We start from the raw sequence: 25976 nt of genomic DNA, 5'->3' as shown, positions 1-25976 counted from the left end.
TTATTACAAGATATTGAATGTAGTTCCCTGTGCTATACAGTAGGACCTTGTTGTTTATCTATTTTATATATACTATTGTGTATCTGTTAATCTCAAACTCCTAATTTATCCTCCCCCACCCTGCCTTTCCCTTTTGGTAACCGTAAGTTTGTTTTCTATGTCTGTGAGTCTGTTTCTGTTTTGTCAATAAGTTCATTTGTATCTTTTTTACATTCCACATATAAGCGATATGTCTTTCTCTGACTTACTTCACTTAGTATGATAATCTCTAGGTCCATGTTTGCATCTTTTTAAACGCCGCTAAGAACGACTTCGCAGAGGATAATCACCAAAGAAAAAAATATTTGTTTAAAGGCATTTTCACTAGAAGATTTCCCTAAGAAGTACTCCTTTCCTTCTTTTCTATTTTCTACTTGTACTGAAAATTAGATTTCTCTTCTACAATTTATTGATACCTATGGAGTTGTGTTCAATTCAAGTTGGTGAGATCAGAGTAATACAACCTGGAAGATTTTGTGGGACAGCTTTCTTTCTGCAAAAATAAAATAAAACACATATAAGTATGGATATACTGAATTAGTACATTTCAGTGATTAAATAAAGTGAATGCAAGTTGCCCCCATGTCTTTCAACTTTTCTAGTCACTAAGATACTCAGAACTACATGATAGTATGTATTTGAGTGAGGAATTTGCCCAGTTGGTTAAGAGGGGTGATTCTTACCATTTTTAACTGAGAAGGCTTGCTATCTGGAAGTTTCCTACCTGGCCACATGCCAACCTATATTTGGGGAGTCACTGATTCGTTCCAATCTCTCTTATTTACATGCGGCTCTTTTTCATTTGAGGTATTCCGCCTGCTCCTTCACTCCTTGTCCTGCCTCTGTCATGTGTAGCTATTGGCATTCACAAGCGCCCTGTGCTTATTTCTGCCTTGGCAGGTCCAGCTCTAGATTGGATGAGCCTGAATTTAGTTTCCCTCCTCAATTTTTACAGATGCGCCGGTAGCAAACAATGCCCCATCGAGGAAACATACTTTCATTCATGCATTTGCTCCTTCTCCCTCCTGGCCTCGCTTCTCCAGTGAGTGGCTGTTACTCAGCATGTCAGAAGAGGGATGAGGCTTCGTCAGTGGAGGAACTAATGAATGAACAGAAGCCTCAGTGTAGGGTGCAGGCTGGTGAGAACAGCGGAGAGGCTGTCATTCATTTCCTCACTGTGGGCTGGAATACAAACAGCTGTTTCCTGCTGTATTTCCATGCTCTTCCTTCTACACACTGCTTTCCTCTCACCCTCCCCCATTTCTCTTTCAGGCCCCACCGCTCCTCTTGGCCACATTTTTCTTCCAATGCAGCCTATATTTGGGAAATCACTCTCTGATTCGTCCTCATATTTATTATTTACATGTGATTCGTTTTTGCCTTCTCTTTGCTTTAAAATTCTTCCACTTTTTTTCTCCACTTGGGTTCCTCATCTCATTTTCCTGGACTGATCTTCTTTGCAATTTTTCTCCAACTATCCTGTCTCTAGGACCACCCACCCAGATGTATAAAATCATATATGACCCTCGGAACCCAGAACAGCCAAGGAAGCCCAAATATCTCCCCTTCTTTCCTTTGCATCTTTCCCTGCAGGATGACTGAGATTCTGAGTGGATGCAGGACAACCAGACATACACCTCCTTGGAATTGTTGTGTCTATTGAAGATTTTCTATGCACAAAAGAGTATATATATATTACCTTCCAACTATGGGGCAAATTTTCTGTCCAAATGGAAGGATACAATTTTTCTGATGAAGCGTAAAGAAAGTCGAAAGGTACTTTAAAATCGAGGTTGTCTACTGCCTCTACATACACATTCACCACCCACAGTCTCCTGTTTTACAAACAGCACAGGCTCCAGCCCCAGATTCCTAGAAGGTAATAAATCCTAAACTCTACACCTATTTCACCAGGTTCACTGGAACATTTTGGATGTAAGTCTTCTGTTAGTGACAGGAGGAAGCATTTGCAAATCCAGTTTTATTAAGGATCCCATCTCAAGCTGAAATTCCCTGTATGGCTTTGGAGTGCATTTAATATGATAATATAGAACATAGTACCAGGGAATTGATGTCTTCAGTGGGGTTCCATTAGAGAGAAGGTCAAGTCTATATAGAGTTTTGTGTTCATTGATAGGAGGGAACACATGTTGCTTGCAGTCAGAACAAGATGGTCAGAGAGGCATGCATTGAATTCCAGATAAAAGCTAAAAGGAAATGATCTTTTTTTTTTAAATGTTTATTTATTTATTTGGCCATGCTGGGTCTTAATTGTGGCACGCATGCGGGCTCTTAGTTGCGGCCTGCGGGATCTAGTTCCCTAACCTGGGATGGAACCCGGCCGCCCTGCATTGGGAGCACGGAGTCTTAATCACTGTACCACCAGGGAAGTCCTAAAAGGAAATGATCTTTTAAAAGCCTATAAATACTTCATCTACCCCAAGCCAGCTGCTCAACTCTTCCATTTAATTTTCTTGACTCCAAGCCTCCTGTAAAGTGTTGCTCTCAGACATGGAAGGATTCCGGCTGCTAACCAGAAATAAAGCATTGACTTATTGGGCTCAATTAGCGGTTTTCAAACTTTTCTTCTTTGGTCCAGGAAGTTCTATGGACATGCCTCACTGGCCACCACGACCCTGCATAACATTTTATTTGTTTTTTTTAAAACAAAACATTTGACCATTTTATTTTATTTATTTATTTTATAAATTTATTTATTTATTCATTTATTTTTGGCTGTGTTGGGTCTTTGTTGCTGTGCGCATGCTTTCTCTACTTGCGGAGAACGGGAGCTACTCTTCGTTGCAGTGCACGGGCTTCTCAATGTGGTGGCTTCTCTTGTTGTGGAGCATGGGCTCTAGGCACGCGGGCTTCAGTAGTTGCGGCATGTAGGCTCCTTAGTTGCGGCACACGGGCTCCCCAGTTGCAGCACTCAGACTCCTCAGTTGTGGCGTGAGAACTCTTAGTTGCAGCATGCATGTGAGATCTAGTTCCCTGACAAGGGATCAAACACCTGGGGCCCCTGCATTGGGAGTGTAGAGTCTTATTCACTGCGCCACCAGGGAAGTCCCATGAATTTCTTAAATGACTATTTCCCCAATTTATCTTTCGGGTACCTCCTGTTTTTCCTTCTTTGGGCTTGTTTAAAAGAGGCACATCTCTCATTGAATGGATGCACATGGACATATTTTCTTTGCTCTCAGTGGCCACAGGACATACTGAGGGGCCTTAGCCACCATCACCCCCAACTGAGCACTCAACTCCACTGGAAACACTCGTGTGCTTTCCTAATACTCAACAGGCAGCAGGATGTGGAGTCATGAGCTTGAACTCAGAGCCAGATAGCCTGAGTTGAATCCATCCCAGCTCTATCATGTAAATGTTATGATTTGGGGCATGCTATGCAACCTTTCCCTGCCTTCGTTTCCTTATCTGTAAAATGGGGGTAACAGTAGTATATCCCTCATAGAGTTATATGAGGGTTATGGAGTTAATAGATTAATTATTATATACCACATACTTGGAAGAGTGCCTGATGATAGTTAGTACAGTATCCATACTATTGTCATTTTTTTTTTTTTTTTTTTTTCGGTATGCGGGCCTCTCACTGTTGTGGCCTCTTCCGTTGTGGAGCACAGGCTCCGGACGCGCAGGCCCAGCGGCCATGGCTCACGGGCCCAGCCGCTCCGCGGCATGTGGGATCTTCCCGGACCGGGGCACGAACCCGTGTCCCCTGCATCGGCAGGCGGATTCTCAACCACTGCGCCACCAGGGAAGCCCATACTATTGTCATTTTTACCTCAGTATTGAGTCATGTCTGTGTGTCTCAGTTGGACATGAGGAATGGTTACCTGGGATCATCATTTTGACCCAAAGGTATTTCAGAACTTTCTAGGATTAAGAAACACGGGACAATTATAAGTGCTGCAAGGATGTGGAGAACCTGGCACCCTCAGACACTACTGGTGGAGATGCAAAATGATACAGCCACTTGGGAAAACCATCTGGCAGTTCCTCAAAAAGTTAAACTTAGAGGTACCATATGACCAGCAATTCCACTCTAAGTGTATACCCAAGAGAAATAAAAACATGTGTTCACACAAAAACATCTACAAGAATGTCCATGCAGCATTATTCATAATAGCCAAAAACTGGAAGCAAGTGTCCATCAGTTGGTGAATGGGCAAGTTAAATATGGTATATCCACACAGTGGAATATTATTCTGCCATAAAAAAGGATGTTAAGTGAGAGAATCCAAACACAAAAGACCACATATTATATGATTCCATTTGTATGAAATGTCCAGAATAGACAAATCAGAGACAGAAAGTAGCTTAGTGGTTTCTTCAGGCATGGGGTAAGGGGGAGGTGGGAGGGACTGCTAATGGGCACAGGGCCTCTGTTTAGGTTGATGAAATGTTTTAAACTCAGATCGTGGTGATGGCTGCACAACTCTGTGAACAGACTAAGAAACACTGATCTGTACACTTGAAATGGGTGAATAATACGGAATGTGAATAACGTTATTTTAAAAAGAAAAGAAAAATCAAGTTCTAGGTTCAGGTGTGGGTTCTGGGACTCCACCAACTTTCTGAAAGCAAGTCATTAGGAGAGGAGCCTGGGATCTGTTTTTAACAAGCACACCAGATGAAGCATCATTAAGTAAGTTTTTGAAACATACTGTTAGAATATGATTTTTACTTTACTGGTATGGGGAGGGATTAGTACCCTTTAACTTACAGTTTTCACCATGCGCTAGGTGCTGTGGCAGGTATAGTATGACAATAATGGTGATCATCAAAGCGGATGGTGCAGTTCTTCCAGAAGTTTCGCCACTGCATGTTTTTGAAGTGCAGAGCCCCCAGAGAGCCTCAGACTCGTCTCCCTGGCCCGTTCTCTGCAGCCACCATCACCTCTCATCCTAGGCAGGTGTGGAAACTGCAGCCAGCACCACCCAGAAACTGACTATGAAATTCCCAATGCACTTGCACCTTTCTCTTTAAGACTTGCTTACATTTAGTTTCCTTCTCTTAAGTGTTTCTTATTGCCATAGCAACCCTAATCAATCACTGGACTAAAAATATCTCTTTCATTTTTCCAAAGCATGGCTGTAGTGAATTGAAAATTCAGCTCTGCCATGTATTTTGCATATGCTACTTTCCTTTCCCAACACTGAACCTGGGTGTGCCTGTGTCTGGAAATTATTCTTGCAGGGGCCCAGGTACTTCACTCATCTTTCCTGGCATTCTTCTTCCCAACTTCAGATTCTCCCATCACTTCCAATACGTACAAGTACACGTATTTAATCTTCAACAAGAACATTGCTTTTCTATACATTCGGTTTTAGGTGCTGGAGATGTCACAGGTACCTGATGATCACTTTGCGATAAGAGGTTCATTCCAGTGAATAACATTGTGTTTGAAAGGCAAATTAAAGATGCTCAGATACTGGCTACAAAGGAAGTTGGTCCTGGTAGGGAGCAGATGAAAGCAGTACTAGTGAGACTCTTCTGGCTTGGGAGGATCTAAGCTAGAAAGTCAAAGAGGAGATGATAGGAGATCTTTTGCCTTTTTTATCTGATTTCTCCATGATACCAGTGTTATTTTTAGAGAGTTAGGGACAAAATAAACCCTGGGTCTAATAAAGTGAATATTTGTTATGATTCTCTTGGCCAAGCTGCTTTTCTAGTTTAACAAGAGAGAGAAAAAGATTTTTCATGAGAGAGAAGGTTCCAGATCTTGAATGGGCCCAGGGGAGGAAGGAGGGCAGGGAGGGGCCGAAATGACTCATGACATCCCCCAGGCTCCGGGGAATGAGGGCGTTTCACAGCCCCTCTCCCTGCTTCATTGTACTGCTCTGGAGTCACTGGCCCAACCCTCTGCCTATAAGCAGGCTCATCTCATGGGACCCCCTGGGGTTCCCAAATGTTGTTTTTTGATGCTATTTCTTAGCTTTTCTGAGCCTCGGTTTTTAAAATAAGGCTGAGTGAACCAACAGGCACAAAGCCTTTAGATCTAGGAAAGAAGAAATTTCACCGAGATTCTGGAAGTATTCTTGTTTCCCTACGTGTAGTTGGCAGGGGATCAAGGAAATCTGAGAAGAGGTGAGGGGAGAGGGCCCCTTGCAGAAAGAGGAGCTGCTAGGCATTTCGGTAAAGGAGGATAGTAAGAGGATGGACCTGGAAGATGTGATGACACGTCCTCAAAACACAGCAGGTCAGGGTCACAGCAAGGCTGGAGGAACCCAAGCCTGCTCTGTGGCTTGGCCACCATCCATGTCATGGGAAGGACCAATCAGGTGTTGTGTTGCCACCACTTCAGCAAACCCACAACCTCCCAGGACATCCTTGCACATACACAGTGGAAGGGTCCCCCTACAGACATACCAGCTCTATTTACTCTCCATATAGTCTGTGGGATTTCATGGGGAGGGGTACAACGGGGTGAGCCAACATTTCTCTAGTGTCTGTTCAGCCAGATACTGCCTGGCCTTGGACATTTGTGATCTCACCCCACAGCTGTGAGGTTGGTATTGTATCCATTTTACAGATGAGAAAACTGAAGCTCAGGGTGATTAAGGAATTTGCCCAAAGTCTCAGTTTGTGTGAAAAGAAGCTGGCGTTTGAATTAAAGGCTGTCTCACTCCAAAACCTGGATTCTTTCTACTGAACAACCCTACTCGCTCCCTGTGGGCTAGGTGCACACTGCTGCATCTGGACACCAGTCAATGGCAAGTTTTGTGGCATCAGTTCCTAGTAAGTATCACCCTGGGCAATAAGTAGTGGCCACTGACAAAGTGGATGACATCACAGGTGGAACAGCTAAGAAAGAATACAGATTTCCCGTCCCATTTCCCTAGATATGTTCAAACCTCAAAGTCAGTGATACTTTACTCAGATGAGAACCAAATGGGTGATTTGGCAGGGAAGCAATGGTTGGATTCTTGAGATTTGGTATTATTGCTTTACTATTGCTATATAATTTTTTATTATATTGCTATATAATAAATTTTCTATATAATAAATTTGTATTATTTTCTATTGCTATATAATAAATTTCCCACAAACTTAGTTACTTAAAACATCACACATTCATTTTCTCAGAGTTTCCACTGGGGCTCAGGTTAGCTGGGTCCTTGGTTCACAGTCTCAGTCAGGTTGAAATCAAGGTCTCAGGCACGGTTCCAATCTCATCTGAGGCTCAGGGTCCTCTTCCAAGCTCTCTGGTTGTTGGCAGGATTCTGTTCCTTGCGGTTGTAGGACTGAAGTCTGGTTTTCTAGTTTGCTGGCCTCCAAGGGTCGCTCTTTGCTCCTAGAGGCCTCCCTCAGGTTCTAGCCACGTGGTCCTCTCAGGATATGGCAGCTTACTTCCCCCAAATCGACCTGCTTCTTCTAAAAAGAAGTCTTACATAATGTAACATAATCTGATCACCTTTGTAATCTAATCAGAAGAGCAACTATCCCATCATATTCACAGGTCTTGTCTACACTTAAGGGGAGGGATTATACAAAGTGTGCAAGATTATACCAGGGGCTGGGAATCTTGGAGACCATCTTAGAATTCTGTCTACCTTGGGTATTTTAAATTTATTTATTTATTTTTGGCTGCATTGGGTCTTTGTTGCTGCGTGAGCTTTCTCTAGTTGCAGCGAGCAGGGGCTACTCCTTGTTGCAGTGTGCAGCCTTCTCATTGCGGTGGCTTCTCTTGTTGCAGAGCACGGGCTCTAGGCATGTGGGCTTCAGTAGTTGTGACACACGGGCTCAGTGGTTGTGGCTCTCGGCCTCTAGAGCGCAGGCTCAGTAGTTGTAGTGCACGGGCTTAGTTGCTCCGTGGCATGTGGGTTCTTCCCAGACCAGGGATCAAACCCGTGACCGCTGCATGGGCTGGTGGATTCTTAACCACTGAGCCACCAGGGAGGTTCCTACCTTGGGTATTTTAGTCTTTCCTCCATGTTGCTATGGGCCAAATGGAACTTTAAGCATTCAGTGTTCCCAAATGACATGGAGAGCATAAGAGTCCCCTGAATCCCTTGGACATCTTCCAGTTTTAGCCAGTTGGTGACACTCCTGATGTCTCTCTTCTTGCATCATGTAGCAGTTTGGTTGTGTCAGGATTCCCAACTCTTTTTCTGCTCCTACACTCTGACAGCTTCCTCAGTGATATGGAATTCCCCCTCACCCTAGGAAATGTGTCAGAATCTTTAGGGGCTGGCATATATTTTGAGAAAGTCCAGGGTTGGAAGGTGGGGTGCTCCCTTCTCCACCCCCTGGATATTTGAGAATGACTAGGTTAGGTGGTTTCTTCCCAGCTGGAGCAAAGCCCTTTGTCACAGAAAGCAGATTTGAGCAAATTGAAATTAAAGTAGATGCTCTGATGCCTGAATAACTGGAGGGAAAGTGACTTAAGCCATTCCTAATGGCAGTGGGGAGGAGGGGAGGGATCCTGGTGTTGGAATAGTATTGGAGCTTATCATCCCGTTGGTGAGCCAGACACATAGACAACTCATCGTGATTATGGAAAAGGAGATAGTGCTGTGACAAAGGAACAAACAGAATGCTATGTGCATGCAAGGGATAATCATTCTGAAATGGTTTGAGATGGCTGATGGGTAAAATTTAGGAAGGAAATGCCAGGCTGGGGGAACTGTAGGCATAGAAGCATGGTAGCCAGAATGGAAAGCGGTCTTCTGTGACCGGCCATGGGTTGAATACAGGGCAAAGCCGGAAAGAAGATTCGGGTCAGATACAGAAGACTCCAGGTCTTCCCCTTAAGGAGAGAAACTGAGTCAGCAGAACTTGGGGGTTCACTGGATGTGATGGGTGAGTGTAGTGGGTGGAATAATGTCCCCCTAAATATTCATGTCCACCGGAACCTCAAGTGTGACCTTATTTGGAAGTAAGGTCTTTGCAGGTGTAATTACTTAAGGACCTTGAGATGAGAGATGAAATCACACTGGATTTAAGATGGGCTAAATCCAATCACTTATGTCTTACAAGAAGAGGACACAGACGCACACGGAGGGAAGAAGGTGAACGGAAACAGAGACAGAGATTGGAGTTGCAGCCACAGACCAAGGAGCACCTGGGCCCGCCAGAAGCTGGAAGAGGCAAGAGAGGATGCTTCCCTAGAGCCTTCAGGGGGAGCACGACATTGCCAACACCTTGATTTCAGACTTACGGCCTCCAGGACCGTGAGAGGTTACGTTTCTGTTGTTTTGAGCCACATTCGTGGTAATTTGACAGCCCTGGGAAACTCGTGCAGTGCAGAAGAACGTTTGAGTTCGGTATGGGCCATTCAAGTTTGGTGGGCCTAGAGGACCCTTGTGGGGGACAGCCAGTGGGCAACTGCACATGCGACAAGGGCAGTTGGGGTGCAAGATGTCAATTGGGGAGGATTCATAAAAAAGGGTCATGGAAAAGTCAGGAGCAGATGAGATCACTTGGTGCAAGAAAATAGGGTGGAGGGCAGAACCTAAGGGACCACCTTCATTGAAGGAATGGAGGAGGAAAGAGAAGGCTGGGAAGGAGCTGCTGTCGTAGGAGGAATTGCTTCGTCACAGAGAACAGTGTGTAGAGAGCCCTACAGGGCATGGATGCAGAATCAATCACTGCTTTGGAAATTCTTTGATCATCAGTCATTTCCATACCATATTGCACTGGTTGAGAAAAAAATGGTAGGAGATGAAAAAGTAGAGCCAGCAAGCATCGACTGTTCTTTTAATAGACTTGGATTGTGAAGACGAGGAGGAATGGGATTGGTTGTAGATTGAGGAAGAAACATAACTGAGGGAACTTGATGCTTGTTTGTTTTTTAAGAATATGACACTTCGGGGACTTCCCTTGGTGGTCCAGTGGTTAAGACTCCACGCTCCCAATGCAGGGGGCCCGGGTTTGATCCCTGGCCAGGGAACGAGGTCATGCGTGCCACAACTAAAAAGATCCCACACGCTGCAACTAAAGATTCCCACATGCCGCAACTAAAAGATCCCACACACGGCAACGAAGACCCGGCACAGCCAAAGAAAGAGAGAGAGAGAGAGAGAGAGACGGATGGAGGGAGGAGAGAAGGAAGGAAGGAAGAAAGAAAGAATGTGATACTTTCATTATATTTTTAGATGGTAGAAAGGAAGCAGGGAGAAGATGCAAATAGTCAATGAAACAAGTTTCCGGAGAAGAGACTTACATATGTTTTTAACCCTGCACCTATTCTGTGCCAGGCACTGTGCTGGGTTTACCTGAATGATCTCATTGATCTTCTCAGCATGCCTACAGAGTAGAGAAGGATAGTCCCCATTCTGTAAATGAGGAAACAGGCTGGGGATGGGAAAACAATTTGCCCAAGTTGATACATCTCAGGTCTGATGACTCCTATGTCTCAGTTCTGATCATTATATTATTTTTCTATTGGGATAAAAAGAAGGCAGCATCTTCCTCTGATTCATGAAGAATAAAAAGCATCATATGCAAGAGGGAGGAGATGTGGGAGCATGTGTGTATGTATGGCTGATTTAGTTTGTTGTAGAGGGAAAACTGACACACTATTGTAAGGCAATTATACTCCAATAAAGATGTTAAAAAAAAAAAAAAAGCATCATAAAGGAATAAGCAGGACTTCACTGGTGACGCAGTGGTTAAGAATCCGCCTGCCAGTGCAGGGGACACGGGTTCGAGCCCTGGTCCGGGAAGATCCCACATGCCACGGAGCATCTAAGCCCGTGCGCCACAACTACTGAGCCTGCGCTCTAGAGCCTGCAAGTCACAACTACTGAGCCCGCGTGCGTAGAGCCTGTGCTCCGCAACAAGAGAAGCTACCACACTGAGAAGCTCGTGCACCGCAACAGAGTAGCACCCGTTTGCCACAACTAGAGAAAGCCCGCGTGCAGCAATGAAGACCCAACAAAGCCAAAAATAGAATAAATTAAATAAATAAATTTTTAAAAAATAAAGGAATAAGCAGAAGATTTGCAACAACGGAAGGGAAGGAAGCTGTAGGTGTTTCTGTCACGTGGTCTGTGTCTTCCTTAAACTATGAATCAAAATTATCAACTGCGAGGGAGGAAGAGTGAAACCAGGCGTGGGGTCTTGAGAAGGGAAGAGGGTTTAAGATAACCTCGGTGGTGAGATACAGTAGGAAGCCAGCCAGGGAGAAAGGAAAGAAGCCTTGCTTAACAGTTCAGACTCGACTGGGATTAGAGGGCTGGGTTTTTAGGGAAGCTAACCTGCTTGGGGTTAGCAGGAGTTTATCTCAAGATGGATAAAAAGCTTCTGGCCAGAAAGATTTTAGTGATAGCACTAAAAATGCCCCGAGCCAGAGATACTTCTGATTTTAACATGAGACAGCACACACTCCAAGGCTCCGAGAACCAGCCATCAGATATCCCAAGGGGATTATCAGTCCCAAACCACTGCCGAAGGAGAAAGCAGTGACCAGCCTGGAGCTGGCCTGGCTGACCCAGGTCTGCCCACTGCCTTGCGGAAACCAGGTGCACTTCTAGCCTCTGGCAGGGTTGCCATTCTGACATGAAAATAACCTAAGTCCTTGACTCAAAAATAACAACATCTGTTAACTTGCATAAGAGTTTTGCATTTTGTATTTGGGTTTAATACCCAAATGCTAAAATTCATTTGTTTGACCTTAGTTAAGTGGTTTAGAGATTCAACTGATAAAAACTCCTTGCGGGGTTCCACTCTGACGCACCCAGACCCACCTCCCCACCCTGGACAGCTCTGTTCTCTCGCCACCTTGTACTGTGCACACGTTGGATTTAGCCTCATGAATTATGGGTTTAAAAAGACAAATCGGTTCACCTGAAGCTTGTTATTTTTAAAAGGGTCTCTGCAGGTGCGTGTCCTCAAGTTCACGTGTTGATTGAGAGCTCTACCGTGGGGCTCTGAGCCACTCCATCTCGATTCACTATGGGAGGCCCCTCCTTGGAACTCCCTGGGTCTGGGTGTGAGGGCAGCAGTTGCGCAGTGAGACGTTTGAGAGGAGACAGCAAAGAAAGTGTTAATGAATGATCACAGGCCTTCATTCTCCATAAAGGCAATTACTGGGATTGATTGTTTCCATGTTTCCTTAGTCACGTTCAGCTTGCTTGTTTCACTCAGATTAAGACAGATGAACACCGAATGCACACAGGCATGTGATGTCAGCAGAATTATCAATGGCACATCGAAGGCCGCTGCCTTCTTGCACAGATGCCATTTGGGGGGGTCTCAGCTGGGCTGAAAGGGGATCACAGTCACGAGGGCGTGACCGTGTGGGGCGAGGGTGCATGTTGTGGACCTCGGGGTTTTAGATAATGCTTTCTCTCTCTTTCCTTCCCGTGCACGGTATAGTGAGGTGGTTTTCCAACTTAAGCCTGCATCAGCATCCCTGGAGGGCTTGTTAAACACAGATGCCTGGGCTCCATCCCCAGAGTTTCTGATTCAGTGGGTCTGGCGCTGGCCCCAAGAATTTGCCTTTCTGAGAAGTTCCAGAGTGCTGCTGCTACAGGTTCAGAGATTCCATGCTGAGAACCAGTGGGGTATTCATCAGGAGCATGGACTTGGGGACCAGGCCACCAGACTTTCAATCCCAATTCTACTATTCACTACCTGTGTGATCATGGGCCATTTACTTAACCTCTCTGTGCCTCCGTTTCCTCATCTTTAACACAGGACTGATGATAATAGTTCCTACTTCATAGGATGGTGACAAGGAATAAAGGAATTAGAACTTGGAAGCTCTTAGACCAGTGCCAGGTATAGAATATGTGCTCTATGTACGTTGGATAAATAAATAAAGGAGCCAACCTCTTGGACTGTGAGCATATTGGCCCAAGCCTCACTCCTCCAACACCAGCAGCTCCCAGTGGAGTTGCTAGGTCGTTTTAGCCAGTAGTCTTCAATCCCATCTCTGGTGGTAGAGAAGGTGAATGCCCTGCTCAGTGCCAGCAGGAGGAAGGCTACATCGACATCCATCAAAATCCTCTTCTTGGGCTTCCCTGGTGGCGCAGTGGTTGGGAGTCCGCCTGCCGATGCAGGACACACAGGTTCGTGCCCCGGTCCGGGAAGATCCCACATGCCGCGGAGCGGCTGGGCCCATGAGCCGTGGCCGCTGAGCCTGCGCGTCCGGAGCCTGTGCCCCACAACGGGAGAGGCCACAACAGTGAGAGGCCCGCGAACCGCAAAAAAAAAAAAAAAAAAAAAGTACTCTTCTCAAGCTACGCTAACACTTATAGTCTACTGAATACATAGAATGGGCTCAAGGAGACGGGGACGCTAGGATGGTGTGCATTTGGGGTTTCTCTCCCCTGTGCCGACAAATAGAGAGGCTGCCTTTTATGTCAAGTTCAGCTGCAGCCTCATACTGATTTGCTGCCCTCTGTGCAAAGTTGGCTGGATGCCCAGCACTGTTACGTTTTATGCACATGATTTTATTTAACCCTCACAATGTCACTGTTAAGTAATCGTTATTTTACCTGTTTCAATATTGCTGGGGTTCAGACAAGTTCAATGACTTGTCCAAAGTCACATGGCTATCAAGTGATAAATCCAAAACTAAAACCAGGTCTGTCTGACTTCAGTAATTTATAATCTTTTTTTTTAACACCAAATTCTAGATATTTTATTCAAGAGTAAAAAGACAGAAAACAAACACACACACATTCCACCCTGTGTTAGGCCGAATAATGGCTCCCTAAAGATGTACATGTTCAAATTGCTGGAACCTGAATTAAGATTGCACGTGGAACGAAGGTTGCTAATTAACTGATTTTACCTTGGAAAGATTATCCTGGGTCATCTGGGTGGGCCTAAGTAACTGATAATCTTAAAGCTCTACGCTACTGCCTCTAGCTTTATATGAATATGTACATCACGGTTAAGGCTGGTTCCCAGCAGCGGCAGCTACTCCCTGAAGTGAAGCACCCTGGAACTGGAATTGTCTCTGTTCCAGGGGGTTGCTCTTCTAAAGACTGTGGTCGGACTCATAAAGCATATTCTTTTTGGAAATGTCCTCTTTGGCGACTTGCCCGATTGCTTAGTTATTCTCTCTGGCCTGACTCCTGGATGAAATCATGTTCACGTTGCCAAAAAGGTGGCTTTCCTTGCATACGGACATGGACCTAATATCTTAACATTTCTGATCGTGGACAGTGCTCGCAACCAAACGGTCAGGAGAAGCAGCCAGAGGCTAAACTGAAGATGTGAAGAGAGAAAAAACGGTATGTTGATGAAACTTTTCTTTCTTTCCGTAGTGTTCCTTTCTGCCAAAATTCTCCATTCATATAGAAACCAAGTATGAGGACAACAAAGGAAGCAACAACAGCGTGAGTAGCCCCCTTGCCACCCCACCCCATGCCCCGCCATGATCCATACCGCGCTCTCCCCTCACGGACTCTGAGAGCCCCTCACAGCTCCTGTGTGGCCAGGGCCAGCGGCACGATCTGTGCCTGGGACCGCAGAGAAGCTCTGGCTTTTCTTCTCATCATTCTGTACTTTCCGTGCCCTCTGTGCTGAAATCTGTCATCTGGAGTGATCGTCACTGGCGATCAAGAAGGTTGATGGGGACCTTGGAACTCTAGATCATTGGCCTGAACACAAATCTTCTCAATGACATTTGCTTAGAAGAATGAATGCAATCAGGTGTATGTGTGCACACATACATGTATACACATATTTTCTGGGCTGTGCGTATGTTCACATATTCACACACGCACACGAATCCCACCTTAAAAATCAGTGTAACCCTCTAGCAAATGTTTACCTCGTGAGGCATTCTGACTCTCGCTAAATTTTAGCCAAGAACTTTATTAGTATTGCTTAAAATTCACTTCTGACCTGGCTTTTGCCCCACCTCTTTCTGTCGGGGCGATACATTTCTAAATCCCCATCCCCTTGGGAGTGGATGATTTGACCTACAAGAACCTCACCCTGACATTGGGTTGTGGGTTCCATCAGGACGCATTGAGGGAAGAACCTGTATCTGGAAGCTGCAGGGCTTCGCTTATTAATTTCTACTTCATTTTCATGTTTTGCATTTGTGGAGAAAGATGAAAATTGAGGCTGTGGCAAAATGAGTAAGAGAGTTCTGACAAGGTGACCCCTTTGGTGCCGTCATTGAGCCAAGGAGATGCACAAAAAGATGCAGGAGGCTATGGAGATACCTAAGTGCCCGGAAGAACTATCTAAGGGCTCATAAACATTGTCAACTCGAAAACCTGGGCTTCCCTGGTGGCGCGGTGGTTGAGAATCCGCCTGCCGATGCAGGGGACACGGGTTCATGCCCCGGTCCGGGAAGATCCCACGTGCCGCGGAGCGGCTGGGCCCGTGAGCTATGGCCGCTGAGCCTGCGCGTCCGGAGCCTGTGCTCCTCAACGGGAGAGGCTACGACAGAGAGAGGCCTGTGTACCACCAAAAAAAAAAAAAAATTTAGAAACCTTTTTATGTGAAAACAGTCACTGAGATAAACTAAGAAACTCTCTAGAAGGGGCAGCTTTGGCCCGGCTGACTGTTTCTTCATGTTGACATCTTCTAGAAACATCTTCTAGAAATTTCCTGCCCTTGGCAAGAACAAATTCTTCTAGAAGGTATGGGTGTGTTTGTGCAGAACTCAGAGTGTCCCATTCAAGGTGGAGTCTGCCTGGACAGAGCTTGAGTGGTTCCCAAGAGGAGTCACCCAAGAACTACATTTCACACCAGCGTGGTGCGGGAGGACACTGGTTCATTCACTCAGTATTCAACAAGAGCACATCCAGCACTTTCTGTTTAGATGTCACTGTGTGAGCTGCATGGATGGTGATAAAAATTCAGACCTGTTTCTCAAACTCCAGGGACTCATGGTTTAGTTTGGGGGGGAACCAACATATTAAGTGACTAAAAACATAAGCGCGTTAATGGGCATCCCTTCCTTCGGTGTGAAGAGTCACCACTAGTCACCCTTGGAATGGAAGGCGCTTGAGGAGTGACATTCCATAATGACCCATCTATTTACAGGGACTGCCGTGGCTTGTGCCTGGTCACTTCAGCTTCTTGAACTAAGTTAGGAAACCTGAAGATTATCAGGGGTCGACAAACTACTTTATTTGTAAATAAAGTTATTTGGGAACACAGCTACATTCACTCATCTGTGGATATCTAAGCTACTTTCATGCTACACCAGCAGAATGAGTACTTACAACAGAGCTCATGCGGTCTGCAAAGCCTAGAATATTTACTACACGACGCTTTACAGAAAATAAGTTTGCTAACCCCTGGTCAGAGAGACTCAGATCAGAACGGCACCCACCACATCTCCAAATTTGACCCCTTGATAGATCCATCCCAGCTGAATGCCTTCTCCAGAGTTCCTGAAACTTTCCAGAGGAGAGAAGAATGCAACCTGCAAGGGTACTCTTCCCCCAGTAAGTTCAGGATCCTCAGTGGTTAGCGTCCCCGGGTGGTGGGTGACCTAACAGAGCCGTTTAGTCCCGTGTCCTTGTCAGCAGCCTGAAATCAGAGGTACTTTGCTGGCCAACTGCGTCAAAGCCTCATTGTCTAAAATAGCGTTGCACAGTGTACCCTGAACCCTTTTTTTCTGATTGGAAAATTAACATGGTTCTTCAAACTTGGAAAACACACACACAAAAAGCAAAACCAGTAGTAATCCCATACTTCAGAGATAACTGCTGTTAGCATTTTGGTTCATCCTGCAAAGTATTAATGAATTTACTTTTCAACCAATTTCCCTAAAATTGACTCATACAACATCCTGTTTTTACCATGTCATGAAGTATCCTTCCCAGTAATTTTTAGTGGCTGCACTGCATTCCCTACTTAAATGTACTTCTTTGAACAGTTGACAGTCGCTGGATCTTGAAGTGGGCTTGACCATTTTGATGTAGCTGTGGACCATCAGGAAAAGGGTGATAGAGATCAGATGTTCCTGAATTGCTTTTCCTGGCACAATCTAAAAAATATGGGGTGCGGGGGAGGCAAAGGGGGTTAAAACATCTTTTAATCTTTCTAGACTAATTGCCTTGCTTTCTCTTCTTCTCTGTCGCTCTGTCCTGTCTTCATGAATAGTTAAAACCCGCTCCATTTGTAGAGGTATGGAATGGATGTGCAGCCTCGCCTTGATCCTTATAGATTGATAGGACCAGTGTAATCTTCTGGTTTATCCTCAGCTCAGGTCTAATCTAAAAAAAAAAAAAAAAATCACATGGTTATCATTTACTGTCTTGTATCCCTTTTTTTGGCAAGTGCTAAGGTCTTTTCACTGCTCTCCTAGGAATTTAGCTTTGTCACCCCTCTCTTAGGAATTTAAAATACCAGGTTAGTCACCCTAAAGTCAGGATCCATGCTTAGAGTCAGCATCCTCTACCCACGCCAAAGGCCAGTTCTCTCTGAGACTTAAGCCGGCCTGCAAGAGAAGCACTGAACCCCAGGGCACTTGTGGGCAGTCCATGTCAACACAATTTGCTTCCTCTGGGAGAAATGCCAGCTATTGTACCCTGTGTTGCCTCCTCCTCCACAACTTGCTGGCTCTGAGACTGCCCGGGGGGGCCAGCTCCTTATCTCTCTGTCATGACACCCAACTTGCCCAAGTCCGAGTTCACTGAAGAGGCCCTAAGTGTTTTTGCCCAGCCTCTGCCTGGCTCTGATCCATAAATCTTCAGGTCTTGCTTCTGAGCTATTGGACCAGACAGGCCAGCCCCAGCTTCATTAGACTTCTTCTTTGCCAATTCGTCTTCCTCTAATTTCCATATTCAGCAGCAGCTGTTGGTTACGCAGCGGTTCAAGCTTGGTCCCTGGAGGCAGAAAAGGAAGACTCCATTGGTTTTCATTCACACTTGTTAATGTTTCCAAATCAGAACTTGAGAAACATATATTTATGTAATAATACTTCATTAAAAGATAGCTTTGTCCAGGGGTTCAAAACTGGAGCCTTAAGCAGATGGCATGTGCTGGCATGCTCTTTTTCTGTCCAGGGAGGAGTATGGAGTTTCTGGTGGGAGGCAGAATTGCTAAAGAAAGCAGTGCAGTGGTGGATGTTTCTCTTGTCTCACTGCTTTGCCAAATTATTTAATAAACTCAGGCCATTTCTTTGCATTTTCTGGGTATATAGTCTTATCATTCAGCTACCATCCTTCATACTGCTATCTGCACCGTGTTTCCTTCCCTACCTGCCAAAACTTTAATGAAATGGATGACGATAAGAAGTAGTAATTAAATTGAAAGACGCTGGTGATAATCATATTGATTACTGATTGAATCGAGTACATGCTGTTATCCTATTATCAATTACCACCTAAGTCATCTTTTTACATGACCCAATATCTAGTGTAAAAATATAAAAATTGGGATATCTAGATTTAAATATCTTCTCCTCCTTGTTAAAATAAAACTAGTATATTTATGATTGAGAAAACCTGTAAACTGTGATTACATTAACCAGGACACAATGGGGAAGTTGTCTTAAATTGAGGCCCATTTGTTTTATGCACATACTGATGAGAATTATTTAGGCCTTAATTAGTGCTGAGGAGGATGGCACCATGCCAAAGTAAGGCTCTGTTGTTTGTCCAAGGCCATAAATCTAGATCTGGGAGAGTCAGTGCTTATCATTCGAGTGTCGGCTGCTGCCAGGTTACTGTCGTTCATTGTGGTTAATGGGGGGCAGGCTTGCGTCCACTTCCTCTTCCAAACAAAGCAGGTACCACTTAAAAGCAGTGGTTCTCAGCCTTGGCTGCACGTTGGACTCATCTGAGAAGCTTTAACAATGGCTCCTGCTTGGGTTCCACCCACCCTGGGATTCTGATTTAATTGGTCCGGGGTGCAGACTGGTCTAGGGCAGTGCTTCTGACACCATCCCTCTAGGAACACAGAATTCTCCAATTGGAAGTGTGTGGACTTTTTTTATTTTTTTTCGTAAAAACATGTATGCATTTAGCTACAACATTTGAAATTAAGTTGCAGGTATCATGCCACTTTGCACCTAAATACTTCAGCATGTATCTCGTATGAACAAAAGCATCCTCTCGTTCTCTTGCATAATAATAATACCATAACACATCCAAGAAATGTAATATTGATAGAATAATATTATTCAATATGAGTCCATATCAAAATTTCTCAAATCATCTCCAAAGCATCCTAGTTATTTGTGTTGATACAGGATTCAATCAAGAATCATGGATTTCATTTGATTATCTCTTCTTTTTAGTCTCTTTTAATCTAGATTCTAGAATAGTACCTCTGGCTTTTTTTTCTTAATGATAATGATGTTTTTGAAGAGTCCAGGTCAGTTGTCTTGTTTACAATCTGGATTTGTCTGATTGTTTCCTCACAATTAGATTCATATTAAATATCTTTGGCGAGAATACTACAGAAGTAATGTTGTTTACTTCCCAGTGCGTCACATCAGGAGGTTCATATGCCATCGCCCTGTTATTGGTGATGCTAAATTTGATCACTTATTTAAGGTGGTGTCTTCTAGAACTCTTCATTGCAAAAGTACATTTTTCCTTTGGAATTAATAAGTAATCGGGAATGAGCATATTTAACAAGCTCTTATGGTTATTCTTTTTTAAAAATTTTTCTTGGAGTGTAGTTGCTTTACAATGTGTATTCGTTTCGTGCTGTACAGCAAAATGATTCAGTTATACGTATACATGTATCTGCTCTTTTTTGGATTTCCTTCCCATTTAGGTCACCACAGATCATTGAGTAGGGTTCCCTGTGCTAAACAGTAGGTTCTCATTGGTTATCTGTCTTATACTTAGTAGTGTTTATATGTCAAACCCAATCTTCCAATTTCTCCCACTCCCCCTTCACCCCTTCGTAACTGTAAGTTTGTTCTCTACATCTGTGACTCTCTTTCTGCTTTGTCAATAAGTTCAACTGTACCATTTTTCTAGATTCCACATAGAAGTGTGTGGACTTTTAAAGTCTACCCTCCAGTCAAACCTGATGTGTTCTTTTTGGAGGGTGTAGGATATGCCATCCCCACCCCATCTGAGGATCTAGACCAATGATTCCCAATCATGGCTGCATATTAAAGTGATGTGGGAAGCTTTAGACTCGCTGATGCCGCCGTCCCACTTCCCAGGATTCCGGTTCCATTTGTCTGGTGTTGGGGTCCAGTCACTGGCATTTGTAGAGCTCCCCCAGGGGAACCTAAGAGCCATCAAGGCTGAGAACTACAGATTTAAAGGAAATATTAAGTGCTATTTAAAACCAACAGTGAATACTTAAGAAATCAGGTTCTCCAAATTTCTTCACTTCTTCATACCCTTGGGAACAGAACAGTTTACAAAAAGCATATTTATAACCACCACCCCCACCCCCACACACAATAAAGGGGCCGGAGGGCACTTTATTTCTTCTCATTAGCCATTATTCCTCAGCAATGAAACTTCTCTGATCAGATGGAAAGAATGTCCAGTTTAGTTCCTGGAAGCATGAGGCTCTGTCCTTCACAGAGCTGTCCTTGGAAATTGCTTGGAAGAAGTTTTTGGATTTTTTTAAAAATATAAATGTATTTATTTTATTTATTTATTTTTGCCTGCGTTGGGTCTTCTTTGCTGCACACGGGCTTATCTCACTCTAGTTGCGGCGAGTGGGGCCTACTCTTCGTTGCGGTGCGCAAGCTTCTCATTGCGGTGGCCTCTCTCATTGCGGAGCATGGGCCCTAGGTGCGCGGGCTTCAGTAGTTGTGGCGCACGGGCTTAGTTGCTCCGTGCATGTGGGATCCTCCTGGACCAGGGCTCGAACCCGTGTCCCCTGCATTGGCAGGCGGATTCTTAACCACCGCGTCCCCAGGGAAGTCCCCAAGTTTGGGGAATTTATTTAGTTTCTAGTTCAGCTATGTCATAATGAAAAAACACAAGGTTGTTCTTTGTGAAACAAAAAGATATGTATTAAAGCCCCAGCTCTATGACTTAAGCAATGAAGTCTTGGCTTCTTTATCAAGAAAATAGAATAAACAATGCTTGCATCACAGTGTGGAGGATTTGTCCAGGTTAATTTACCTGGAAGCACTTCATAAATTGTAAAGTGCTATACAAATATTAGGTATTGCTTCAGTTATGGTCCTACCTTGGGATTAACTGTGTTACAGATGATTTTCTAATGAGACTCTGCTTTTGTCTGAATTGTCAATTAACCATTTCTTGTCAACAAATTTTGAGTACCTACTATGTGCCAGGCATTGTAAGAGGCAATGAGGATACAGCAATAAGACAGACAAGGTCTCCACTACTCATGGAATGGGGGAAAGCACATAATAAGCAAGTAAACAAAGGATTCCAGTTGTAGGAAGTACTAAGAAGGCAATAAATAGGATGGAAGGGAGCTCAGCTAGAAGCCATGTGGTCAGGAAATGCCTCTCAGAAGAGGGAACAAATCCATGTGAGACCTGAGGCTGGGAAGGAGCCGAACCTCTGAAGGGTTGTCCAGGCAAGGGGACTGTTGCTGTAAGCTGAGTTTGTGTCCCCCCAGAATTCATGTTGGAGTACCTGAGACCATAACTGTGTTTGAAGATAAGGCTTTTAAAGAGGTGATTAAGTTAAAAGGAGGCCGTTAAGGTGGGCCCTAATCCGATCTGACTGTTATCCTTGAAAGAAGAGGAAACTTGGATACACAAAGCCAGGGAGGTGCACGCACAGAGGAAAGACCACATGAGGATGACCATGTGAGGACACAGCAGAAGCCGGCCATACATAGACCAAGGAGAGAGGTCTCAGAAGAAACCAAACCTGCCAACACCTTGATCTTGGACTTCCAGCCTCCAGAACTCTGAGAAAATAGAATTGCGTTGTTTAAGCCACTCCATCTGTGGTATTTTGTTATAGCAACCCTAACACACTAATACAGGGACAAGAAAGGCAAAGGCCCGAGCCCCGGATGCAGCCTGGCATAATCCAGGAACTGTCAGAAAACCAGCAGCCAGAGCGATAGGAATGAGAGCAGACTGGTAGGAAATGAGATGGAGAAAGTAACAGAAGCCAGATCATGTAAAACCTATGAGGCCGTAGCTAGAGGTTGGATTTTAGCGCAGTGGGAAGTTATGCAAGGATTTTAAACAAAGGAGAGACGTGATATTTAGGGTTTTTTTAAAAATAAATTTTTTAGTTTGGAATTGTCTTAAATTTACACTAATGTTGCAAAGATGGTGCAGAGAGTTCTCATATACCCTTTACCCAGCTTCCCCTAAATGTTAACATCTTATATAACCATGAATCATTTTTCAAAACTACAGACTTGATTCAGATTTCACCAGTTTTCCCCACTAATGTCCTTTTTCTGTTCCAGCATCCAGTTTAGAATGCCATATTACAGTGTGTGATTTATGTTTTTCAACGTTTGCTCTGGCCATTCTGTGGAGGGTGGTGGGAGGACGGCAGGAATAGAAGCAGGGATTCCAGTTGGCAGCAAGTGCAAGAATCCAGACCAAAGACGATGGTGGCCTGGGCTGGAGAGACAGCAGTGGATAAAGATAGGTACATTTTGGAAACAGACTGAGTTTCTTTGGGGGTCGATGTATCAGATGGGGGCAAAGTAAGGATGACCTCCGGATTTCTAGCTTTGTCTTTGGCCCCTGAGTGGGTGGTAGGGAACAGTGCAGGAGAAGCAGGAAGTCAAGTGCCCCAAAAGGGACACAATCAGTTTGAGATACCAATGAGACTTCCAAGTGGAAATGGTAGGTAAAGAGTTGGATATATGAAACTGGAGTTCAGAGAGAGGTGTAAGCTCTTGATTCAGAGGTAGAAATAAGTGAGGTTATTTAGGAAGAGGAGTGACAGATAAAGGAAAGTTCTGGTTCCCCCAGGATGGTGAGCATCCTGGCCCTGAGAAGGACTTTCCCGCGGCTTTCAATCCAGCTTCTGACTATTTTCTTTTCCCCTTGGTTAAGACCAAGTCATTTTCAGTCACTGAGTTGTGCTTGATTTTAGGGTATTAAATTATCTCGTTTAGTCAACTACATAGGTCCACCTGAGAAATCTAGTTTCTTCCCCTGGATGAGTGTCTTCTTTGGATGAATTGAGGAAACATTTCAATATTTTGACTTGGCTCAATTTGCATTGCCTTGGAGAGATGGCCAAAAGAGTTCTCCTCCTGACCACAAATAGTTCCCACTGGAAGTTACCAACCGACAAAGAGGGAATTTCACCATCTAAGGAGAGCTCTATTTACTGAGGATTTGTTATTGCAATAGTCATCATGAAGTTCATTTCATTAGTATTAGTATTTGTACTGTTGTTAAAATCAAGAGGGCAGTATGGATGGATGTAGGGTAAAAAAATTTATTTACACATTTCAAAATGTACTAAAATTAATTTGTAAAGCAAGGGAGCCCATGAGAACTGTAGAATCCATATTTACAAGCCTCTCGAGCTGATTATCCTTTCCTTAAATGGCTTCTAATTGAGGATTATAGGAAGGAAAAAGCATTTGCTTTATTTTTAGACATGATGTCTTCATCTTAACCTTAGATTATTATAACCAGCCACCTACAAAATCTGCAATTTTCTCTAATAAGTGATCGGTACATGCTGAAAAGAAGTTTGCACAAAACACCCCCATTTGCAGTTTTGAAGGATTATTATCCATTTTGGTACAAGAAGTGGAAAGTCAGTGTCCTTAGTCTGTGTCTAATAGTATCATTTTGAGGACAACGGAAAACAGATTATATTTCATTCCTTAAGATGTTGCCTTTGCTCTTTGTGGTACAGTTTGCCATCTGAGAGCTAGATGTAAAAAAAAAAAAAAAAAAAAAAAAAAAACATGTGGGCAAAAAGTGCATCTATCCAGCGTGAGGACTAGCTCTCTAATTGAGGAGAGTCACGATGCAGGTTATCTCTGCCTTCAGTGCAGCTAGAGCTTATTGGTAGTAATCATTATTATTAATAGATATAGCTCAAAGTAGTATTCGCTTTCTGTGTAGGCCTGGCTCACTGGTGCTCTGGTAAATCTAAAAAAGACCTGACTGTGCTGACCTGTTAGTACTAAGGGTTAAGAAGACAGTTAACCAAACTGGTCAAAAGCAGCAACATCAAAGGGACGAGCCTGAATCCACGGTTAGGAAACCAGTGGGCAGAGCCAGAAAAGCATTACCAAGTGTCAAGGTCTAGGTGACCATTTTACAGCTACCATAGTAATAATTGATTCAAGCACGAGTCACCAATGGATGCTAAAACCATTGAGTGAAACAGTATTTGGGAACAGGAATTCACACTGCCTCAAAGTATCACCCCAGAGATTATTTATTAATTACGAACAGTGGAGAAATCTAGTGGATGCCATCAAGTAAGCAAATTTTACATTGCCAATAATAGGACAGAATGACATAATGTACCTCCCATTGTGATACACTGAGGACACAACGTCACAAATCATAATATGGATTATCCTTGCCAAATATATCTAACATGAATCCAATCAAGAGGAAGCCATCAGACAAATCCAAATTGAGGGACACTCCACAAAGCAGCTAGCCAAAAATCCTCAAAAAAGAATGTGTCATCAAAGACCAAAAACCAAAACAAAACAAAAACCTGGGGGACTGGCCTAGATTAAAGGGTCTAAAGTAACTTGACAAGTGAATTTAACACCTAATCCTTGATTCGATTCTGGATTAACTAAAGGGGTGGACTTGTGCAGGACACAGAAAAGATATTATAAGACAATGGGAAATGAATCTGGACCATATATTACGTAATAGTGTGGTATAGTATTGAGTCAATATTAAATTTCTTGCCTGTGATTATTATATTGTATATATATAGGAGAATGTCCTTGTTCTTAGAAATACATGCTGACATATTTAGGAAGGAAGTACCATGCAACGTACTCTTTTTTTTTTTTTTTGCGGTACGGGGGCCTCTCACTGTTGCGGCCCCTCCCGTTGCGGAGCACAGGCTCCGGACGCGCAGGCCCAGCGGCCATGGCTCACGGGCCCAGCTGCTCCGCGGCATGTGGGATCTTCCCAGACCGGGGCACGAACCCGCGTCCCCTGCATCAGCAGGCGGGCTCTCAACCACTGCGCCACCAGGGAAGCCCCATGCAACGTACTCTTACTCTCATATGGTTCAGCCAAAAAACATTATATGTGTATGTTTTTCCTTCTTTAAAAAAGTCTTATAAAAATAGAGGAACTATTCACATGTTGCAATGAGATGTCAAATGACTTGAAGTTACACAGTGAGTTTTTCTTTTTTTGTAATCATGAAGCAGAAGCTATCAGTCTTCTCCCTCTTGGTGATATCCTGATTTCATCAATGAAACAGCAAAATAATTAACCTCATCATAAATATTATCAGCATCAACACTGATTCTATTCACCCAAAAGGTGTTTACGAAGATGAGATTTTTTGAATTGCAGAAACCCTAGGTTCTCTCTTGTAATTTCACACTCTGGGCTGTGTCTTGAAGTTTTGAAAAGGCAGATGGAGATGTTTCAGAGTAGACTTCTAAGTGTACAACCCTCCTAAGGGTTGTACAGGATATGTACCACCATAGATATTTGTATACTACCCTATTTGCCTCCCTCCAAGTACAGCCCTTATCAACCTATATAGTAATTGCTCATTTAACTGTCTCTCTAACCCATTCAAAGCTCTCTGAAGGCAGACACCATCATTAATACCAACACAGCCTTAAGGCACCTAGGAACAGTCTAATTTTTATAGCCAAAATTTTGTTGAAGGGAATAACAAGAGACCTGAATAAATGATAAATACTCCATGTTCATGGATGGAAAGACTAAATACAATAAAGAAGTAAGTTATTTTCTAAATTAATCTCCAAATTAAATGTAATTCCAATCAAAACTCCAACAGGATTGTCATAAAATTGATTGTAAAGTTCATATGGAGGAATAAAAGTCCAAAAACAGCCAGTATAATTTTTGAATAAAGAACAAGGAGGGAGATTCATCATACCAGATAGCATAACCATAGTTAAGTGTGGTATTG

General features: G+C 43.8%; 1 protein-coding gene across 2 annotated transcripts in view; it reads left to right on the top strand.

Annotated features, from left to right (window-relative positions):
• The window catches only part of PITPNC1 (phosphatidylinositol transfer protein cytoplasmic 1), a 259452-nt gene that overhangs the window by 152910 nt on the left and 80566 nt on the right, over window positions 1-25976 (top strand). For both annotated transcript variants that reach the window (XM_067022241.1, XM_059047030.2), the window contains one exon: window positions 14280-14351. In XM_067022241.1, the coding sequence (XP_066878342.1) occupies window positions 14280-14351 (72 nt within the window). The remainder of the gene's footprint in view (window positions 1-14279; window positions 14352-25976) is intronic.

Source organism: Kogia breviceps, chromosome 19, assembly GCF_026419965.1.
Source record: "Kogia breviceps isolate mKogBre1 chromosome 19, mKogBre1 haplotype 1, whole genome shotgun sequence".
Taxonomy (NCBI): Eukaryota; Metazoa; Chordata; class Mammalia; order Artiodactyla; family Physeteridae; genus Kogia; species Kogia breviceps.
Note: the sequence above shows the minus strand (reverse complement) of the source record. Positions and strands in the feature narration are given on the sequence as shown.